General features: G+C 38.2%; 1 protein-coding gene across 20 annotated transcripts in view; it reads left to right on the top strand.

The window, feature by feature from the left end:
- KIF1B (kinesin family member 1B) overlaps positions 1-19,779 on the top strand; it is a 154,722-nt gene that overhangs the window by 69,835 nt on the left and 65,108 nt on the right. For 14 of the 20 annotated variants that reach the window (XM_012187343.4, XM_004013733.5, XM_042257269.1 and 11 more), the window contains 7 exons: positions 198-277; positions 1,521-1,596; positions 4,648-4,727; positions 5,237-5,343; positions 7,662-7,745; positions 7,964-8,144; positions 8,267-8,339. In XM_012187343.4, coding sequence (XP_012042733.2) covers positions 198-277; positions 1,521-1,596; positions 4,648-4,727; positions 5,237-5,343; positions 7,662-7,745; positions 7,964-8,144; positions 8,267-8,339 — 681 coding nt within the window. Of the gene's footprint in view, positions 1-197; positions 278-1,520; positions 1,597-4,647; positions 4,728-5,236; positions 5,344-7,661; positions 7,746-7,963; positions 8,145-8,266; positions 8,340-13,487; positions 18,294-19,779 lie in introns of those variants that run through there. The other 6 variants (XM_004013732.5, XM_042257270.1, XM_060396495.1 and 3 more) reach the window with 1 other exon arrangement.

Raw genomic sequence — 19,779 nt, 5'->3', positions numbered from 1 at the left:
CTCTCTCGAGCACTGTAAAGGTATTTTTGTTAGAACTTACAGGGAATTAATATATCAGGGGCAGGAAAAAAAACCCTCATTGTATTAGATTCTGCCTCAGATCCTCTGTGGGCATCATCTGCTTCTTGGCCTCCTTCCTAGGCACAGAAGGTTAGCTTATAAGACTCTGACACTGTAACTATGGACTTCCTCCTTAGGAATCAGAGAAGATCATTGCTGAGTTGAATGAAACCTGGGAAGAGAAGCTGCGTAAAACAGAGGCCATCAGGATGGAAAGGTCAGGAAGTTAAACTCTGCAATGTTTTTAAAATATCTGGGGAATTTGGATTACATTTATAGTAAGAAAAGATAAAATAGAAGTTAAAAACAACCTTTCCTCCCCAAATACAGAACCAACAAACAAAACCTATGTGAGAATTCTGGCCAGATTCACACTCTGAAAGTGAAATTCAGATATTTGAATGTTCTCTAGGCAGTCTTGTTCTTAGTTACCTACTACATGTTGCTAGGGAGCCATATAAAAATGGAAGATATTGAGGAATGAGTTCTTAATTTGCAAAAAGATTGCCCTTGATAAAGGCCCAGAGGAAAAAAGCTGTTCTGATTATTGTCTTTCAAAGTGATGTTTCCTGAAACCTCTTTGGTAAGAGGTTAAGTAGTTTCAGTTGCCAACTTTTAAAATCTGTGTTTTATCTTAACCTGATTCTCTACCCTAAGAATGAACATGACCTCAAATAATACTTTTTGCTATTGGAATAAATAGATATTTTTTAGGGACTTCCCTGGTGGTGCAGACTTTAAGACTCTGTGCTTCCAATGCAGAGAGCATGGATTCAGTCCCTGGTCAGGGAAATAATAACCCACATGCTCTGTGGCATGGCTAAAATATAATAAGGATAAAATCATTGTTAAAAATATATACATTTTAGTTAATGTTTGTTTCTTGCTTCCTGGAAGATGAGGTAGAAGTGAGCACTAATGTGTTGATAAAGTGAATGTATGAAACAGAATTTTCTTCTTTATTGTAGAGATTTTAAGCTAAAATTGTTAAATCAATGTGATGGTAGGCATGGGAACATGACATTTGAGAAAACCACATTTATAGATAGTATTCCCCATATCAGAGCTACTTTCTGACTGCTTTTGTTGATTTTTAAGAAATGGTTCCTTGAATGAGATATATTGCCTTTAGGGCATATTCCTTTCTTCCTTTTTAAAATATTAATAGACATATTATTTATGAATCATTTTCTGCTTCCAGAGGCAGATGTGACAAAGTTCCTATTTGGGTAAATACAGCTTTACATAAGACAGAAACATAATTTATTTTGAATGTACTATTTTCTCTTAAAGATAATTTCTGTTTGATGAAGGGATAATAGATTCTTTCACATTTGTGTTACTGACTTTAAACATAGATAATTGTTTTTGCTTTGCTTGCTTTACCTTCCAATTCATGTTAGACTGATTTACTTGTCATTTTGTTACTGTGATTCTGATGTGCTTGTTGCTCTTTCTAGAGAAGCCTTGTTGGCTGAGATGGGAGTTGCCATTCGGGAAGACGGAGGAACCCTTGGGGTTTTCTCTCCTAAAAAGGTAGGAAACAGTGTTGTGAAAGTGAACCAGACTGAGACACGTTTTGCTTGTCTTGGTCCGTGAGGTACTTCATGTCTTTCAGGGCTGGCTCCTCTTCCTTTTCTTTTAAACCTTGAGACATGGCTTAACTTCTGATGTTTTTTATTTCATCTTACACTGCAAGGCCAACCTGTTTCTCAAATGCTTTCAGAAATGTTTACTGTTTATAGAAATAAAATCCAAGGCAGTAAATCTGTAACTTTTGGTCATTATTCAGTGTGTTTGCTCATCTTAATGGTTGCTTTCTCTTAAATTCCTGGCCTAACCTAGCACATCTTGCCTCAGTTTGGCTGCTTTTTCTATGTAGATTTCCCCACAGGTACCAGCAACCCTGAACTATAACTCTTTGGAAGCAATTTCAGCTGTTCAGGTTTGTGTAGAAAAATACCACTTCAGTTTGCTTCTACACTTTGTGTGACAGCCACTGTCCTGAGTAAAGCAGTTTCTGTGCTCATCCTTCTAGCCTCCTCTGCTCCCTTCTCATTTTATTTTTTTTTAAACTCCAGTAGTTACCCTCCTACTTCTTACGTGGTCATAGTTGTTAAGTAGTAGATACCTTTTAGCTAATTAGAAAAACAAGGTTTTTTTTGTTTTTTTTTTTTTACTAAGTTGCTTTTTAGTTATTAATAGACACTGGGAAGCTATTATGAAATGGTTATTTTGTGTGCTTACTTATCTATTAATAATTGAACATATACTGATGTACATAGCATAAAATTATACTAATAAGAAATGGTCTTTCATTTCAGATGACTTCAGATTGGCTACTGTATAGTTAAACTTCTTCATGCAAGGGTCTGATGGTGGTCTCTCTAGGTTAGCATAGAACAGGGTGTAGAGTTTTCAGTTGGTACTTTTGTTTTATTTGATATGAGATACTCCTGTGGTTTTTGTTAGTATATATTTGGTTAGGTTTTTCCTTTTTTTTTTTTGTAATAAATTCTGCTGTATTATTTTCATCGAAGAAGATTTTTGTGCTGTACACCTGGAACAGTAGTAACAGTATTTTATATGTTTATATTGCCAAAGGTCAGTGATTTTCACAATTTAATAATTTTTCCTTCAGTAAGACACTATTTTATTCAGATACATTATTTGTGATTTTAGAGTTTTTAGCAGTTACAGGCTTAATAAAATTTAGATTGTGCCTTTGCATATATCTAAAGTTATTTGTTAACATCTTTTAGTGTTACAAACACTACAAAATTTTTGCAACAGCTTAAATAACTTGAATAAGTACTGTGTTATAAACAGCACAGAATTCCAAACTGAGATACCTGTTTCCAGAGCTTTTTCTTACTTGCTTTAACTTTCTAGACTTCTTCAGGAAAGAAAGGGATACCACCAACCACATCCAAATTCAGTTTTAGAACCTGTTTTTGATGTATTAACTCGATTGATAATCCTTACACATGTATGTATCAAATTGACACCTTTTGCAGTCACATTATACAACCTAAATATATGTAGACTGTCATTCATATCCCAAAAGATCTAGGAGAAAGTACTCTTCAGGCTAGAGAAAAAATGAAAACCTGTTCTTGAGGTTCTGGTTTCCTTAGGCCAGTGCTATGCTGGGTTTTCAAGAATGTTGCCCAAGAGGGTTTTGACTTTCTCAAACCAGCTACAGAGACATGTTAGTTGGAAAGATATAAAGGTTTTCCTAAATTTCTTTTAAATGATCTTTTGCACTCCCTTTTCTTAACCTGCTCATCTGACTCTCCTTTCATTTTTCCACATTTGCTGGCACTGTATCTTGAGTAGATTTTGACCCCAAGACCATGTGACTTATTTTTGGATCCCAGTGGGGTATTTTCACCAAAAAAGGTTGGTTTTTAAAAGACTTTAGAAACATTAAGAGTTAGATGAAGAGGATTTTATAAGATGTGTTATTGAATGTCAGTAATTTTTAATTCTTCTTTAAGATAAAGAAGGTTGGTTTTTAAAAGATTTTAGAAACATGAGTTAGATGAAGAGGGTTTTATAAGATGTGTTATTGAATATCAGTAATTTTAATTTATTCAAGATAAAGACTGACAAACTAAAGACAATAACTGGGACCATGGAAGAACTGATAAAAAGTATAGAGGGAAATGACAGGGGATGTGGGAACATTTTTATGATGTAAATGAAAAATTACATATTTCTTGGCAGTTATAGGGGATGAAAAATAATTTTTCCTTTACCCTTCTGAATTATTGAATGAGAATAAAAGACAGATTAACCAGAGCGGGGTGGGGGGGGAATTTATTTAAACATGTGTACCTCATGTATACATGGGAGAACCCCATGGAAAAATGAGTAACTTGCTAAGATGATTTAGAATTCTGGCTTAAATGCCATTTTAATAGGGAAAGGGACAGGGAGGCAGGCCTCTCAGGGGACGGTAATTGGCTTTTAGGAAGAGATGAAGGAGCCCTTTGAAGAGCAGATGGGAGATTTGACAAAGTTTGTTGGGTGTGGTGTCAACTTCCACTTTTCTCTCCTGGTTGTTAAGACTCCAGGAGGGGATTTCTAAGTTCCTTTTGGACAATCTGTGTTTAGGCAGGAAAGGGGATTCAGAGGAAGCCTCTCCCTGCCTGTGCTATTGTGTAACAATTCAAAATAATTAGTATGTCAAAGTGGAATATTAGGAGTGGCAAATTCTGCTGCTCTTCAAGAATTTTGAACACTCTTCAAGTGTTGTAAAAAATTATGTTTTTTTTCCCCCCCGAGAATCAGCCTGTTCTGATTTTTCTATTGTGTTTTCCATGCTTTGACCTTATTAAGAATGGGATATTGTTCTTTATCCCAGAGCTCATGTTTTTAAATAGAATGCATTAGTGTGGTTTGGGAAGGCCTGAAGAGAGTTATTTTCTGTTTATCATGGAATTGCAACTAAGAATGAAAGGAGTCCTGCTTCTAGGCACCCTGGTAATCTAAGGGGCCATCCAGCCTCCTCTGTGCCCCTGCCACTCTCTCAGCCCTCTCTGTGGTGCTTGTTCCACGCTGATCAGCTCTAACCTTTTTCAGACACCACATCTTGTTAACCTCAATGAGGACCCTCTGATGTCCGAGTGCCTGCTTTATTACATCAAAGATGGAATTACAAGGTACATTTGTTTCTTCTTTTGGTCACTCAGTGCTTTCTTTTCTCTCAGAATGATTGCATAGCTAAAGGGAAGTTGTTTGGTAAAAAATTTCTTTTTATTAATTTGCTGTTTTTCTCATCTGAAATAGTTATAAACTGTCCTCTGTACTCTTTTCAAATCAGTGTTTTAACCAGCTGAATCAATTAGCATGTGTAGTTTTAGAAGACTGTAAGTAAAATTTATCCTCCTAACATCTTATATGAATTTTTTTAAGGATATTAGTTTACTGGTATCTTTCTGTGATGTTCTGAGTTATTTGGTGTGTGTGCCTCTTCATATCTTTTTCTCATGTAGGGAGGTTGATCATATATGAAAAAAGAGTTTGCAGTTCACAGCCTCTGATTAAAAAAAAAAAAAAGCGGTACCTTTTTTGTACGTACCAAAGAATATTCTTTGGGAGAAAGAGGCTCATTGTTTGTGGTGCTTTCTGTGTCTGAATTTCCCTGGGAAACACTTTCCCTTGTGTTCAGGGTTGGCCAAGCAGATGCTGAGCGGCGCCAGGACATCGTGCTGAGTGGGGCTCACATTAAAGAAGAGCATTGTATCTTCCGGAGCGAGAGGAACAACAGCGGAGATGGTGAGAGTTCTCAGCTCAGCTTTTCCAACAACCTTTTCATTCTATATTATGAGAAATCCCCAAGACTTGGTATTCCTTGTCTCTTTCAGTGATACTTTCTTATACAATCTAATATTTGAAAATGAGGGGACCTGGGCTGCTTATGAATGCAGGCATGATCATAGCTACTTTACATGAAAAAAGCCTGGACAAAAGCAGCACTTTTGTTACCGCCAAGAATTGAGTAAGACATAGGCAATTAGGCTTGGTCTTGAATCTTAATTATTTAATAGACGAGTAAGAAGGGAACAGATATCCTGGGTAGTGGGAGATTTGAAGGGCCTCTAGTCTTAATCCAGTACAGTTTATTTATACCTAAAAGGGAAGAAAAAGTCAATCTTGATTTTTGCCCAGGTTATTAATGAAACAATAAACTAATAGTGTTTTTGTGCTATATAATTTCAGTTCAGTTCAGTCGCTCAGTTGTGTCCGACTCTTTGCAACCCCATGAGTCGCAGAACTCCAGGTCTCCCTATCCATCACCAACTCCCGGAGTTTACTCAAACTCATGTCCATCGAGTCGGTGATGCCATCCAGCCATCTCATCCTCTGTTGTCCCCTTCTCCTCCTGCCCCCAATCCCTCCCAGCATCAGGGTCTTTTCCAGTAAGACAACTCTTTGCATGAGGTGGCCAAAGTATTGGAGTTTCAGCTTCAGTATCAGTCCTTCCAGTGAACACTCAGGACTGATCTCCTTTAGGATAGACTGGTTGGATCTCCTTGCAGTCCAAGGGACTCTCAAGAGTCTTCTCCAACACCACAGTTCAAAAGCATCAATTTTTCGGGGCTCAGCTTTCTTCACAGTCCAACTCTCACATCCATACATGACCACTGGAAAAACCATAGCCTTGACTAGATGGACCTTTGTTGGCAAAGTAATGTCTCTGCTTTTGAATATGCTATCTAGGTTGGTCATAACTTTCCTTCCAAGGAGTAAGTGTCTTTTAATTTCATGGCTGCAGTCACCATCTGCAGTGATTTTTGGAGCCCCCAAAAATCAAGTCTGACACAGTTTCCACTGTTTCCTCATCTATTTCCCATGAAGTGATGGGACTGGTTGCCATGATCTTCATTTTCTGAATGTTGAGCTTTAAGCCAACTTTTTCACTCTTCTCTTTCACTTTCAACAAGAGGCTTTTTAGTTCCTCTTCCCTTTCTGCCATAAGGGTGGTGTCATCTACATATCTGAGGTTATTGATCTTTCTCCTGGCAATCTTGATTCCAGCTTGTGCTTCTTCCAGCCCAGCATTTCTCGTGATGTGCTCTGCATAGAAGTTAAATAAGCAGGGTGACAATATGCAGCCTTGATGTACTCCTTTTCCTATTTACTATATAATTTATTCCTTGCTAATTAAAATATTGGGCTTCCCAGGTGGCTCAGCAATAAAGAACCTCCCTGCCAATGCAGGAGACATGAGTTTGATCCCTGAGTCAGAAAGATTCCTTGGAGAAGGAACTGGCAACCCACTCGAGTATTCTTGCGTAGGAAATCCCATGGAGCCTGGCAGGCTGCAGTCCATGGGTTTGCAAAAGAGTCAGATATGACTTAATGACTGAACAACAATAGCAATCAAAATATTAGCCTTTGGAGACTTCCCTGATGGTACAGGGAAAAAATTCCTTCCCAGATGCTGGGAAAAATTAAGAGCAAGAAGAGAAGGGGGCAACAGAGAATGAGGTGGTTGGATGGAATCACTGACTCAATGGATATGAGTTTGTGGAAACTCAGGGATGTAGTGTTGGACAGAGAAGCCTGACATGCTGCAGTTCATGATGTCGCAAAGAGTTGGACAGGACTTAGCAGCTGAACAACAACAGCAACAACTGATGGTCCACTGACTGGGACTCCACGCTCCTAGTGTGGGAGCTCAGGTTCCATCCCTGGTCAGAGAACTAGATTTCACCACAGCCAAATAAATAAAATATTTTTTTAAAAAAAGAAACTGTATTAGCTTTTGATCATAATTTTCTGATTATTACCTATATCTCATACTTAAGATTTCTGATGGTTTTCATTTTTATATACTGAACTATCCACGTATCACTGAAACTAACATTTCCTGTCTTCTTCTGAAGTTTCTCAAATTCTTAAGTGAATTTAAGTATGTTTCTATCTGAACCACAGTCCTGGTCCTGGTGCCTTAAAGTGAACTGTTATATAGACACTGAGCCACTTGATTGGTTGCAGAAATCTATGCTAGTCACCTTGAGTCCTCAACTGCTTCCTATTGTTTTCTTCCCATGGTCTGTGATGCTAACATTAGTTTGCTTTCCTCTTAGTTATTGTGACTCTGGAGCCCTGTGAACGTTCAGAAACCTACGTAAATGGCAAGAGGGTGACCCAGCCTGTTCAGCTGCGCTCAGGTGAGAGTGGGAGAGGCTTGAAGTCTTCAGAACACATGGCTTGCACAAGCAACTTTTTAATTTTAAAATCTTTGTCTCAGGTTGAAGTGATAGCATTAGGATTTATGTTCTTGTAAAACTCCAAAAACTGCTTTTTGCTTTAGGGAAGGTGAGGCTATTAACCAAGATACAGTACATTTAAAAAGTGATTTCTTAACCCTATTTCTGTTTTGTCCTAGGAAACCGTATCATCATGGGTAAAAACCACGTGTTTCGTTTTAACCATCCGGAGCAAGCACGGGCTGAGCGGGAAAAGACTCCTTCTGCTGAGACCCCCTCTGAGCCTGTGGACTGGACATTTGCCCAGAGAGAGCTTCTGGAAAAACAAGGAATTGATATGAAACAGGAGATGGAAAAAAGGTAATGTACAGATGCAATGTGGCCCACATGACTTGCACTTCTTTTCAGCATTTAGTAGGATTCCTGAAACAGCTCTGTGATTTTACAGTTTCTTTTCTCTCTTGCTCTTCTTTTCCTTCTAGGCTACAGGAAATGGAGATCCTTTACAAAAAGGAGAAGGAAGAAGCAGATCTTCTCTTGGAGCAGCAGAGACTGGTAGGAGCCCATCCTGCATCCTCTGTTAGGAAAGGGCAGCTTGCTCTCATGTCCCACCTTCCCCGTCCCACAGACGAGCACTCGCCCGTTGCTTCTCCTGCTCTCACTGACACCATGTGCTCTTGTCTCGTGTCCTTCGTGGAGAAGGACCTTCCATCTCCTGGTAGCCTTAGCCTGAAATACTGTCCTTAAAGGTACTACTTCTGTGCCTCTGTGTCTTAAAGTCACATCTTCTATCAAAACCAAGAGCTTTTTGAGGAAATACTGAAAGCTTTTCTGGTAGCCTTGGCCTCTTGATAGTGGTTTCTTAATATGCACCAGGGGTGACTCTCTCAATAATAATTACTCTGAATATTGAATTTGATGGGTGTTTGCCTTGGTTTTGTTTCTGATCACCTGATAGTACTAATTCTCTGCTCTTGGGCTGACTTGGGGATTGTTCTTATGCTGGGTGGACTTTTTTTTTGTAAGTTAAACTGTGTCTAAAAGTGTTGCTGCACAGTTGCATGTGTTAATCCTTTTCTGTTCCCTGCATGGAGTCTGAATTCTCAGTAAGGGTCTCCATGGCATGTGGGGTGACAGTGGAAGTAGGGGCTGCCCAGCCAACTCCAAGAGGAGAGAGGGAAGTCTGGTTTCTCTGGGTTGAGAAAGCATTTGTGTGAGTAGCTGAGAAATCAGTTTCAGGTTGCAGCTTGTGATGCTAATGGTGATAGGATTTTATGATGTTAATTGATTTTCTATATTTTATAGAAATTGAATTGCATGAATAAATAAGTTTATCCATTAGTTAGATTTTCATGTTTCAAGCCATCCAGTTTTAGATTACAAAACCCTGGCTATAGGAAGCTTCTAGGCATTCATTTGGTATATATTATTGAGAAAAAGGCATAACAACCTTTGGATACTGTGGATGCAATATAGGAATTTTTAATTTTTTAAGATTGATGGACTTCTTAGAGGTATTAGGGAGAAAGGGGGAACTGGTTGAGGAGGCATTAGTGAGAAAGCTGGGATACTGGTTTCTTCCCTTAGCATAAAATACAGCATATAGAATACCAAGTGTAAACTACAGCATGTAAACCATAGCCTTGCAGCTGTACTGTGCTTTGAAAAAGAGAGGCTGTTGCTAAATGAATCAGAAAAGCCAAGGACTTGTGCAAAATCAGTCTTTTCCAGGGCAGCTCGATTCTCACGCTTGGTAGTGCGTTAACTCAGTTAGTTATCTTGGAAATTATAGTAAAGCCCAGAAAAGAATGGATTGCAAGAATAAATCAAGTGTTTGGGGCAAGATAATAGCAGTGTAATAGATAGAGTCTCTTTAGGAGGCCTCTTTGGCATTTAGTTTGTAATGAAAACACAAAGATTCAACTGCAGTGTGATTAAGGGCTTGAAAACTTTGTGACGCATGAAGGAGCCTTTAACAGTAGTGTCTTGTATTTGTATACAGCTTTATAATTTACAGAGAGTTTTAACATCCATCATTTTTCTGATTTCCAAAATAACCCTCTTTAGTTGCTATATATGTAAATAAGGTGACAGATATTTCCTCCGGTTTATAGTTGAGGAAGCAAAGTCCAAAAATATGCTACCTTACCCATTCTTAACTGATGGGTCTGAGGCTTAAACATGAGTCTTCTGGCTTTCTTTGGTGTTCTGTCCAGAAGAGCAGTGCTTCTCAACATCTTGGGAGTCTTGTAAAATGCTGATGCTGATCCTGTAGGTCTAGGGTAGGACCTGAGATTCTGCATTTCTAAGAAGCTCCCAGGTGATGCCAATGCTGCTAGGACCATTTGAGTCACTAACCAGGTGTAAACGAATAGTGATGGCTGGTGATCATTCTGTGCTCTGAAATAAAGACAGTGACTATTAATAAACAGAAAGTAAATTCAGATAGTAAAGAATCTGCAATGCAGAAGACCTGAGTTCAGTCCCTGGGGAGGGAATGGCTACCCACTCCAGTATTCTTGCCTGGAGAGTTCCATTGTCAGAGGAGCCTGGTGGGCTACAGTCCATGGGGTTGAAAAGAATCAGACATGACTGAGCGAATTTCACATCAAACCAGATGGCTCCAGGACACATTTAGTTTCCAGAGGACATACTTAGTTTGCAAGTAATCAGGTTCTGATTGTCGATTGCTCTGTATCTGAAAGCAGTCTAGGATTTTAAGAGCAGCTCCTTAAAGCAAGGAGGTTCTTTCCTCTCATAAATCCAACTGTCTGTTCCACTTAAATTTCTCGTCCTCAAAAGGAGTTGATTTCTAACACTTCAGCCTGAGGAATATTTAGCCATTAACAGTACTGAATTAAAAATGTATTTTTATGACCCTATATTAGTCAACCAACAGATATGTTTTGAATGCACCCTATGGATAAATACTGAGAGGATACAAAGAACTTAATACTCAGTAAATGTTTATTATTTATTGTATGTGATTATTTTTGCATAATAACAGCATTACAAAAAATGGAATTCAGGCTCATGAGTTTTTTATTATAATAGTTCCCCCACTGTGTCCCATTGTTACATTGCTGAACATTCTTTTTTAGTTAGTGCTTGATCGTATGCCTAGTCCTTTCTATGCTTGCTTTTTGACACATATTTTGGGCATCTTCTCTCCTTTCTTTTCATAGTCTTCAGGCAGTCTCTTCAGGAGGCCTACCTTCCATTTGATATTTAATCAAAACAGAAGAATCATTTAGTGACATGTGAGTTGGACAGAGCTGAGTAGTTTTTCCAGCCCTGTAATAAATGAATCTAAATATCTTAAAATCTTTTTTTTTTTTGACATAAGATAGGATTTGAATCTTGGCACATAAGTTTTGCAAGAGTTTTCAGTATTGTGGCCAGTAGTAAGTGATAGGGGTGATATGTTTGAGCTTTAAAGAGAAACATATTCTACAGAGGCAATATGACCAGTATTATAAAAAGAAAGAAAATTATGGCCACTTGATTTAATTTAGTTCTTTTGAATTTATGTAAACTCATTTAATTATGTTTTATTTTAAAGTTTAAAGGCGTAACTTTTATCACTTAAATATATTAAAGCACTAATTAGAATTGTTATTTCCTTAATTAGGTATTCATTTCATCATTAGGCAATTTTTAAAGAAAAATAAAAGAAGCCCAGAGGAAAAAACTGATAGTTAATTATGTAGAAAGAATCAGAGCGAATTTGTGTTCTATATAACTCAGTTTTTGCATATATACCAGAAAACCTTTTTAGACATCAGACATACCTTTTTTCTCTAATGTTTATTAATGTCATCCTTTATCACTTAAGATTAGATTTTATTACTTAAGATTTTCAAACTAAAAAGGAAAAGGAAAAAATAGTGTAGAGTCTACAAATTTAGCTTTATCTGTTTTTTGTTGCTAAATTTTCAAATAAGTAGGTATTATAAATGGTTTAGTATCTATTTATAGGCAAATGTCAGTAATACAAATCAGTAGTAACATCTCCAAATTCAGGGGCCAAATTATTGCTATTATTGTTAGGGGTTATTTTTCCATTCCCTAGAAAGTAACTGTACATACAGACATAGAAGTCTTTGGTCTAGAGAACAAGATACTATTTATTAGTTTTAATTCTTTATTTTTTCTAAACCTTTCCTAGAGATGATTATGGTAACCATAGCCAAGTCAAAGAGACTATTAAATAAGAACATTTTCATTTACTAGACTACCTTGAACTACCCTTTAGTGAGTAGTTTCTTTTCCCAGTAACTTTTATCTCTTGAATAGAGAGCCTTCCTTAATCTTGTCTGTCATAGGGAGTTCTAAATCCAATCCAGCTTTCATTTAGACCCATGTTACCAAGTTTGCTTGTGTTTGTTAAGAATAATTGGTTATTATCCAAATAGCCATTGAAATTGCTTAGTTGTAAAGTCAGACTGCTGTTTTAAGCCTAAGTAAAGTTGTTTGAAAAAGAGGTAATGGTGCAAAAACAGCTGGAAAGACAGAGAGTTGGAAATAATGTTTTAAATAGCGTAAGCAGAATACATAAGCAGAATATAATCTTTTGTGTTTTACATGTTGATAGAGTTGTCAACTTAAAGTAATATACCTCAAAAAACTAGAAACACCATAGGTTTTCATAGATGAAACAACAGATGTCTAGATTGTATTTATTAAAATATTAGTTTGGCAATTTTGAATAATGTTTAAATGAAAGTATCTTTTCCTAGCTTAGTTTATGTTCTGGAGATTTGTTTCCTAAAATTTTGGTGATAAGGTATTTATTGGTTTAAGTGTGTGGAAAACAAAATAGCAGACTCACTATAAAGATCCTTTTTTATGTGTCCTTATTGTATGGATAACAAACTTTAATTGTCACAAATGAAATAGATCAATTTGTCATGACGCAGGAAAGGAGCAAATCTGATGTGTGCTCCTGGAAAGACTAGTTTCAGAACCCTCTTACCTTCTAGCAAAAAAACAATTTGGTTGATAAGAATCTCTCATGGTCTGCTAATAGGGATTCTTAGCATTTTTAACATCCCTGTTTGACTGCTTCTTTTTCTACTTTCTCATCTTCTAACTTTTTTCTAGGGCTGCTCTTTTTAGTAAAGCTAAACAAAACGTGGCATTCTCCAGCATTACTAACCTTTGTTAATCCGCCTGCTCGTCACATCTTGTATGGCATCTGTGCTCACTCATGGGGGAAAGAGTTTCTGGAAGAAGCAACAGCAATAACCAAGGCAAATGTGGGGAAGTGGCTGCATGGGTGTTAGCATGTGTGGGGTGAAGGTTTTAGTTCATTCTCTTGAGATAGTGGAGATGTTATTGCACACCATTTTGTTAATAACTTCATGTGACCTTACAGTGAGAGACTTTCTCACTGTTTCAGCCCTCCTAAGAAATTTGATTGCAGATTCCATCACTTAAGCCACAAAGTGGAAATTTGGATTAATGTTACTAGAAAAAAAAAAAAGCAAGTCTTCTTGATGATAATCTGCATAAGCATATGTCTTAATAGACTTGCACATTATCTAGGGTTTTTTGTTTGTTTTGTTTTTTTTTTTAACTTTTTTGGTTTCATTTTTAAATTTATTAGGGCTTTTTTGCTTGCTTTTTCTTCAATTTGAGTTTCCTTTTTTACATTTTAATTTTGGTTATTTTGGGGCCATTTTTGATTTTGTTTTTCCAAAGGACGCGGATTCTGATAGCGGGGATGATTCTGACAAGAGGTCCTGTGAAGAGAGCTGGAAACTGATTACTTCTCTGAGAGAAAAGCTGCCTCCCAGCAAGCTGCAAACCATTGTTAAAAAATGCGGCCTCCCCAGCAGTGGGAAGAAACGGGAACCAATAAAAATGTATCAGATCCCCCAGAGAAGACGCCTGAGTAAAGACTCCAAGTGGGTCACCATCTCAGATCTTAAGATTCAGGCTGTGAAAGAGATATGCTACGAGGTTGCTCTCAATGATTTTCGGCATAGTCGCCAGGAAATTGAAGCCTTGGCCATTGTTAAGATGAAAGAGCTTTGTGCCATGTATGGGAAGAAAGATCCTAATGAGCGGGACTCCTGGAGGGCAGTGGCCAGGGATGTCTGGGACACCGTCGGTGTAGGGGATGAAAAGATTGAGGACGTAATGGCCAGTAGTAAAGGCGGGACTGATGTGGACGACCTTAAGGTTCATATAGACAAGCTGGAAGATATTTTGCAAGAAGTCAAAAAGCAAAATAACATGAAAGATGAGGAGATAAAAATCTTAAGAAATAAAATGCTCAAAATGGAGAAAGTCTTACCACTGATTGGGTCTCCAGAACAGAAAACCCAAGGAAACCAAAAATCAAAGGAACCCAGTGGCGCTGGTGCCAGTAGCAAGCCTGAGAATGATGTAAGTAAAGGCGACAGCGGAGACCTTGGGAAAGAAGAGCGTGTCTCCCAGCTGATGAACGGAGACCCAGCTTTTAGACGTGGACGTCTGCGTTGGATGAGGCAAGAGCAAATTCGGTTCAAGAACCTGCAGCAGCAGGAAATAACAAAGCAGCTTCGTCGGCAGAATGTACCTCATCGCTTCATCCCTCCGGAGAACCGGAAGCCTCGGTTTCCGTTTAAGAGCAACCCTAAACACAGAAACTCATGGAGTCCCGGGACACACATCATCATCACAGAAGATGAGGTGATAGAGCTTAGGATTCCCAAAGAGGAAGACGGAAGGAAAGGAAATAAGCCGGAGAACCAAGAAAAGGGGACTAGAGCAGCTTCTAAGGATCCCCAGTTACCATGGGGCCCTCAGGGCACTCGAAGTCAAGATCACATTCAGGTTAGCAAGCAGCACATTAATAATCAACAACAGCCACCTCAGTTACGCTGGAGAAGCAATTCTCTCAATAACGGCCAACCGAAAAGTGCTCGCTGCCAGACATCTGCCCCCCCAGAAGTGCTCGCCTCCCACAGTGGCCTCCCCGCCGCTGACCTGCAGACTTTTCAGGCGAAACGCCACATGCACCAGCACCGTCAGGCGTACTGTAATTACGGCACTGGAGCTCAGGTGGAGGGCGGTGCAGCCACTTCTTGTCAGAAGCAGACTGACAGACCCAGCCACTGTAGCCAGTTTGTGACACCTCCGAGAATGAGGCGACAGTTCTCGGCACCCAATCTCAAAACTGGTCGGGAAACTACAGTCTAAATTACTGGACAAGCTTGAATTCTTGGTGGAGGAAACAGGCGATGGTAGCTTATGATTTGAGTTGGTTCTAGCCTTGGCCTTGAGTTCTTAGCATTTACATTGTGATTGTAATGTTGTGTTCCTAAAATATGAACTGATTTTGTTGTTAAAACATTAGACACTGGTAAATGTTTCAACACCTCCCTGTTGTTTGTATACCGTGAGTGGGCAGTTTCTGGAATTTTGGACAAAACACTGAGACCTCCCTTGTTTTTCTGAGACTGTCCTCCTTTCTTGGTGCATAGATAATATACTTACTTACCCAGACTGGTCTTGTTTTGGTGTAAGTTTGTTATGTTTTTGTAAAACCTATAAATTTATCTGATATCCAGAAATAACCTGCCTCTTGGTTTATGCAAACATTCTAAAGAGGAATTTGAGATGTTGAATTGAATGTCTATTATTTCCCCATGATTGTTAGACATTAGTTTAAAAATAAGAACATGCAGCTGTGGACACAGCTTTGGATTTCCTATCTATGTCTGTTTCTTTAAATATCATTGGAAGTTTTCATAAGCCAGAACTAAATGTCTTTGGACATATTTTATAGTACACAACTTTGCATCTTCTAGGGAACTTCCACATCTTACTCAGCTGTGTTTTGCATAGAAGTGATTCAGTAGGTTTTTTTCCCTTTTGAATACATCAGTGTATGTATAAATTCTGTCATAATACTGAAATCTTTTAAGTTGGCACCTGCCTGGATTTCTGTTTGTGGTTTGCATTTTGAAGCTTAACATCATTTCTCACACAAATACATACAGAAAGACACTGAACTATTCACCAATGTCACGCCAACAGAAATACCAACAAAATACTCATATGATGCTTTGAGCAGTACATATAAGTTTATTAAGGAGGTTATTTGGTGGAGAGAGGGAAGAGGTGATACATGGGGAGAAGGCTACAGCCTTTGGCTGTGTGCTGCTTGTTTTCAGTAGGTGATGAAATATTAAAATAAGTTAACTTTGGTCTGATTGAGAATAAAGGAGATGATGTATAATAAACTATTTTTTGGTCAGCAGCAGTAATGCTCACAGATACTCAAGCAAGGAAAGAGACGTCCTGATGAACAGTTACTGTATCCATACCTCATTTTACTATGTTGTGGTCTCAGTTTGCCTCATTGGAGAATCCACTAAAAAAGATGGATTTTGATGGGAAGAAAAGAATAGTTTTCTACATCCTTCATTTCTTGAACTTGTCAGAAACTTTTTTAAGAGGCGATGTGAAGAGCCAGAGATGTCTATGAGATTGCCTGACACCACGTTGTTGAAGATCCCCAAGTCACACTAAGTCACCTGTCAGACGCTTGCCTTCCAGATGGTGTGAAAAATTACATCCAGTATAGCAGTTAATGTTCAAGGAAGCCTCACAGATTGTGGTTATATAGGATGTTTTTCCTTTGTGTGTGGGCACTATGCTTTATTAGAACATTGTTTTTAATCATAGTATTTTTTTTTTCTTTGCTTCTAAGAAAATGCTTTCATAATGCACAAAAAATTGCTTCCAGTTAACTTCGGGGGCTATTTTTGCTTTCATAGCTAGAGCAGTCCTAGTCTTTAGCTGAAGCTTTATGGCAGATTAGACAGGAGTGATGTTTGTAATGAACTGACTTAGTTGAGATGACAGTGTCCTGTACCAGGTGGTTTGAATGTACTTCGTAGGCTACTTCAAATCAGTCACTTCAGTGCATCTTGTGTACTCCCCATTTGTCCTTCTTAGGCATAGTTTTCTATTTCTTTCTTGCAAAAAGTTCATTTTCTAAAACTAATAATAACTCAGCTTTTAACTCTGTATCAAAAGTGGGCTCTCAGTTTTCCAACTTGAGATAACATAGGATAGACCTATGTATTTTCATTTTTATGGTAGCCTTTTTAATCTTCTTATGGACAGGTATCTCCCTTTGGCACTGAGCAATGGAGTGAGTTTCTACTGGTGATCAGGAGGCTGTAGAATGAAAAGAAATACAGTGTTTTCATTCACAAATGTGGGTTGTGGTAGGCACTATACCCACACTTGATATTCCAAAGGATTAGATTTATATTTGCGCTTCATCTGCTGATCCAGGCACCCTGAGATTACTGAAATGTTTAGATATCTAAACTAGCCCTTAATTTCAGATGACCAGAAAGAAATAAACCAAGGTTTGATTGATTGATATCTATGTCCCTTCATGTATTTCAGAGCAGATACTTATTTTAGAAAATAACTATATGAATGAAATTACTTTATTGACTCTCACTAAAGAAGTAACTAGTACCATGATGTTTTTGTGATTGGTTATATTGCTTTGTTTTGTTTTGTTTTTGAATTTGACAGTATCTGTTCCCAAGCTTAAATCCTACAAGACCAAAGGTAAATGGTCACCACTAAGTCATTATTATATTACTGAAATATCCCTAGCTGTTATCATGGTGCAGTTTTTTAAGAAAAGTTTGCGCTGTTGAAATTACATAATGATCTGACAATATTAGACGTTGAGTCCTAATCAATTGGTACAGTTTCACAAATCAAACGACACACTGTGGTATTCTTTGCAGAGTTAGTTTATTTATCTAACAAGTCTAAACCAAAGGGCTTTTCCTTTATTTTTACTTCTCATTCTTTCTGGTGCTTCTCTTTTCACTGGAAATGCATTGAATGGGAATTGTTTATTCCATTGAAGTGACTCGAAGTGACCTCTTGTGCTTTAGGTGCAGATTTATGCTGGGAGAAAAAGAAAACAGGACAAAACACAGTTTGCCCCACCAATGTCTGCATTAAAGGCTGTCAGACTACAGGAAGTTATGTAGGTTTCCCCCGGTCAGCTGCTATGCCCCTGTGCCCTCCTGGTCCTTTGTAGACTTGCCTTAATGATATACGCAAAAGACTGGGAGTAGGGGAAGCTGCTGTCCTGGCATACCTTAATGAAGATGCCTTCTTAGGTGCAATGCAAAGCAAGTACTTGTTCTATGCTGTCAGAGCCAGAGTCTGTATTATGAACAGTTTTCATAATTGTCCACTTTATGTCTTCTTTATGAGATTTAAAAATCTGCTCTAGATATTTAGTTTGAACCACTGTAGTTTGTGAAGTGTATTGGTTTCCTCCCATCATTACTGTAAAAAGAAGTTGTGAATCTTCTTGTTAATGAACTATGGATTTCTCCCCCAGTTTCTTTTTAAAAAAATGCTTGAAGATTGGTCTTTGAGTGTAAGATCTACCTTTTCAGAAAGGGAGAGTTAGTTTGTAATGTTAAAAAATAAAGTCCTCATTCAATAAAAACTGAAGTTACCTTTTAAGAGTGTGGTTTGTCTCTGATGTGGGAGGAGGGGAGCGGGAAACAGCATGATGCTGATTAAACCTAGGCTTGACTCCTTATTGCTTTTTCATCTGAAGATGGTTACAAACCATATCTTTTTAACAATAATTTTACATGAACTTCATTTGTTTAGAGCTTTTGCTTTTCTTACCCTTTTTGAGTTATCAAAATTCTGTCTTAAATGAGATCTTTAACCCTTATTTTATGCTACCTTTTACTTAAATAAAAGCTTTTCTACTTTTGATGATGAATGAGGATATCAGATATCCCTGTATGATTTCTCTGAGTTTACCTTGAGCTTATTTTTTCTATGTTTTTACTGTGTAATTTTGATTTAAAGTTTTCTTTAAATGAAATGGTAAACTTCCCTTCATATATATAGGTAGACATGAAATTTCTAAAAAGCTTTGAGTAGCTCTATTTAACTTTTCTTTTTTTCCTTTAACCATTGCTTTTCTCCACCCAGAGTATTGGGGATATGTTAGAGGTGAACAGGACAAAATGGAAGATTTTTCTGGAATGGACCATCAGTCTTATTGAACATTTGGACATGCATTATTTTTTATGTTGATAAAGAACATAATCATACATAAGAGAGTAGAATACAACATCTACGTGGGTTTTTTGTTCCCCCACCATGAGTTTTTAATATGAAATCTGGAGCTTGAGGGAAACATTAAACTTGGGTTGGTTTGCTTCAGGCTTTTTTTCTTTCCCTTCAGGTACTTTGTATCTCTCTACTGTCAGTGAAACTGGTGGAAAAGTGGCCAATATCTGACCATTTCTAGGACAGGACAGACGATTCCAGTGTAGTATAATATGTGTAGTGATATGCACAGAGTGAGCGTGGGCAGAGTGGGAAAAGGTTTCTGAAAGAGGAAGCCCTAAGCCAAGAGCAGAATCCCAAAGCACAAGTGCCAGTGTACCAGGTGAAGAATGGCAGAGGGAAGGAGGAAGTGTGTCAGGCCCAGGGACCTGCAGGTGACTTGGGGGTGGTTGGAACACAGCTGTGTGTTGGAGGGTGATGAGAGATGAGTGGACCTGGGGAGAGGGGGCAAGGGCCAGACTGGCATGCTGGGTTAATGGCATCCCATGCCATGGCTTGGGATTTTGTCTTGAGTGTGATGGAAGCTAACACATATTCTACAGGGAGATTGCATTGTCAGATTAACCTTTTAGAAATGGCCAAAATTTGGGTGGGAGGATGAGTTGGAAGAAGGCAGATTCAGAGCCCAGTGCTTCAGTTGGGAACTTGCTGGAGGAACTAAATGAGGAATGATGCTTTCCAAGCAGGCAGGGAGAGAGGGTGTGACTGATAGATTATTTGGAGATAGACTTAATGAATCATTTTGTGGTGGGGATAAGCCTGTGTATATATCTCATGAGGTGGTGAATGGCTCTTGCTTGAACCGTGATTGGAAAATAAAGTAAATGAGACCAAAACAGGCCTGAGAGATAGGAAAAGA

The sequence above is a fragment of the Ovis aries genome, chromosome 12 (genome assembly GCF_016772045.2).
Source record: "Ovis aries strain OAR_USU_Benz2616 breed Rambouillet chromosome 12, ARS-UI_Ramb_v3.0, whole genome shotgun sequence".
NCBI classification, from domain to species: Eukaryota; Metazoa; Chordata; class Mammalia; order Artiodactyla; family Bovidae; genus Ovis; species Ovis aries.
This window is presented reverse-complemented; position numbering and strand designations above follow the sequence as displayed.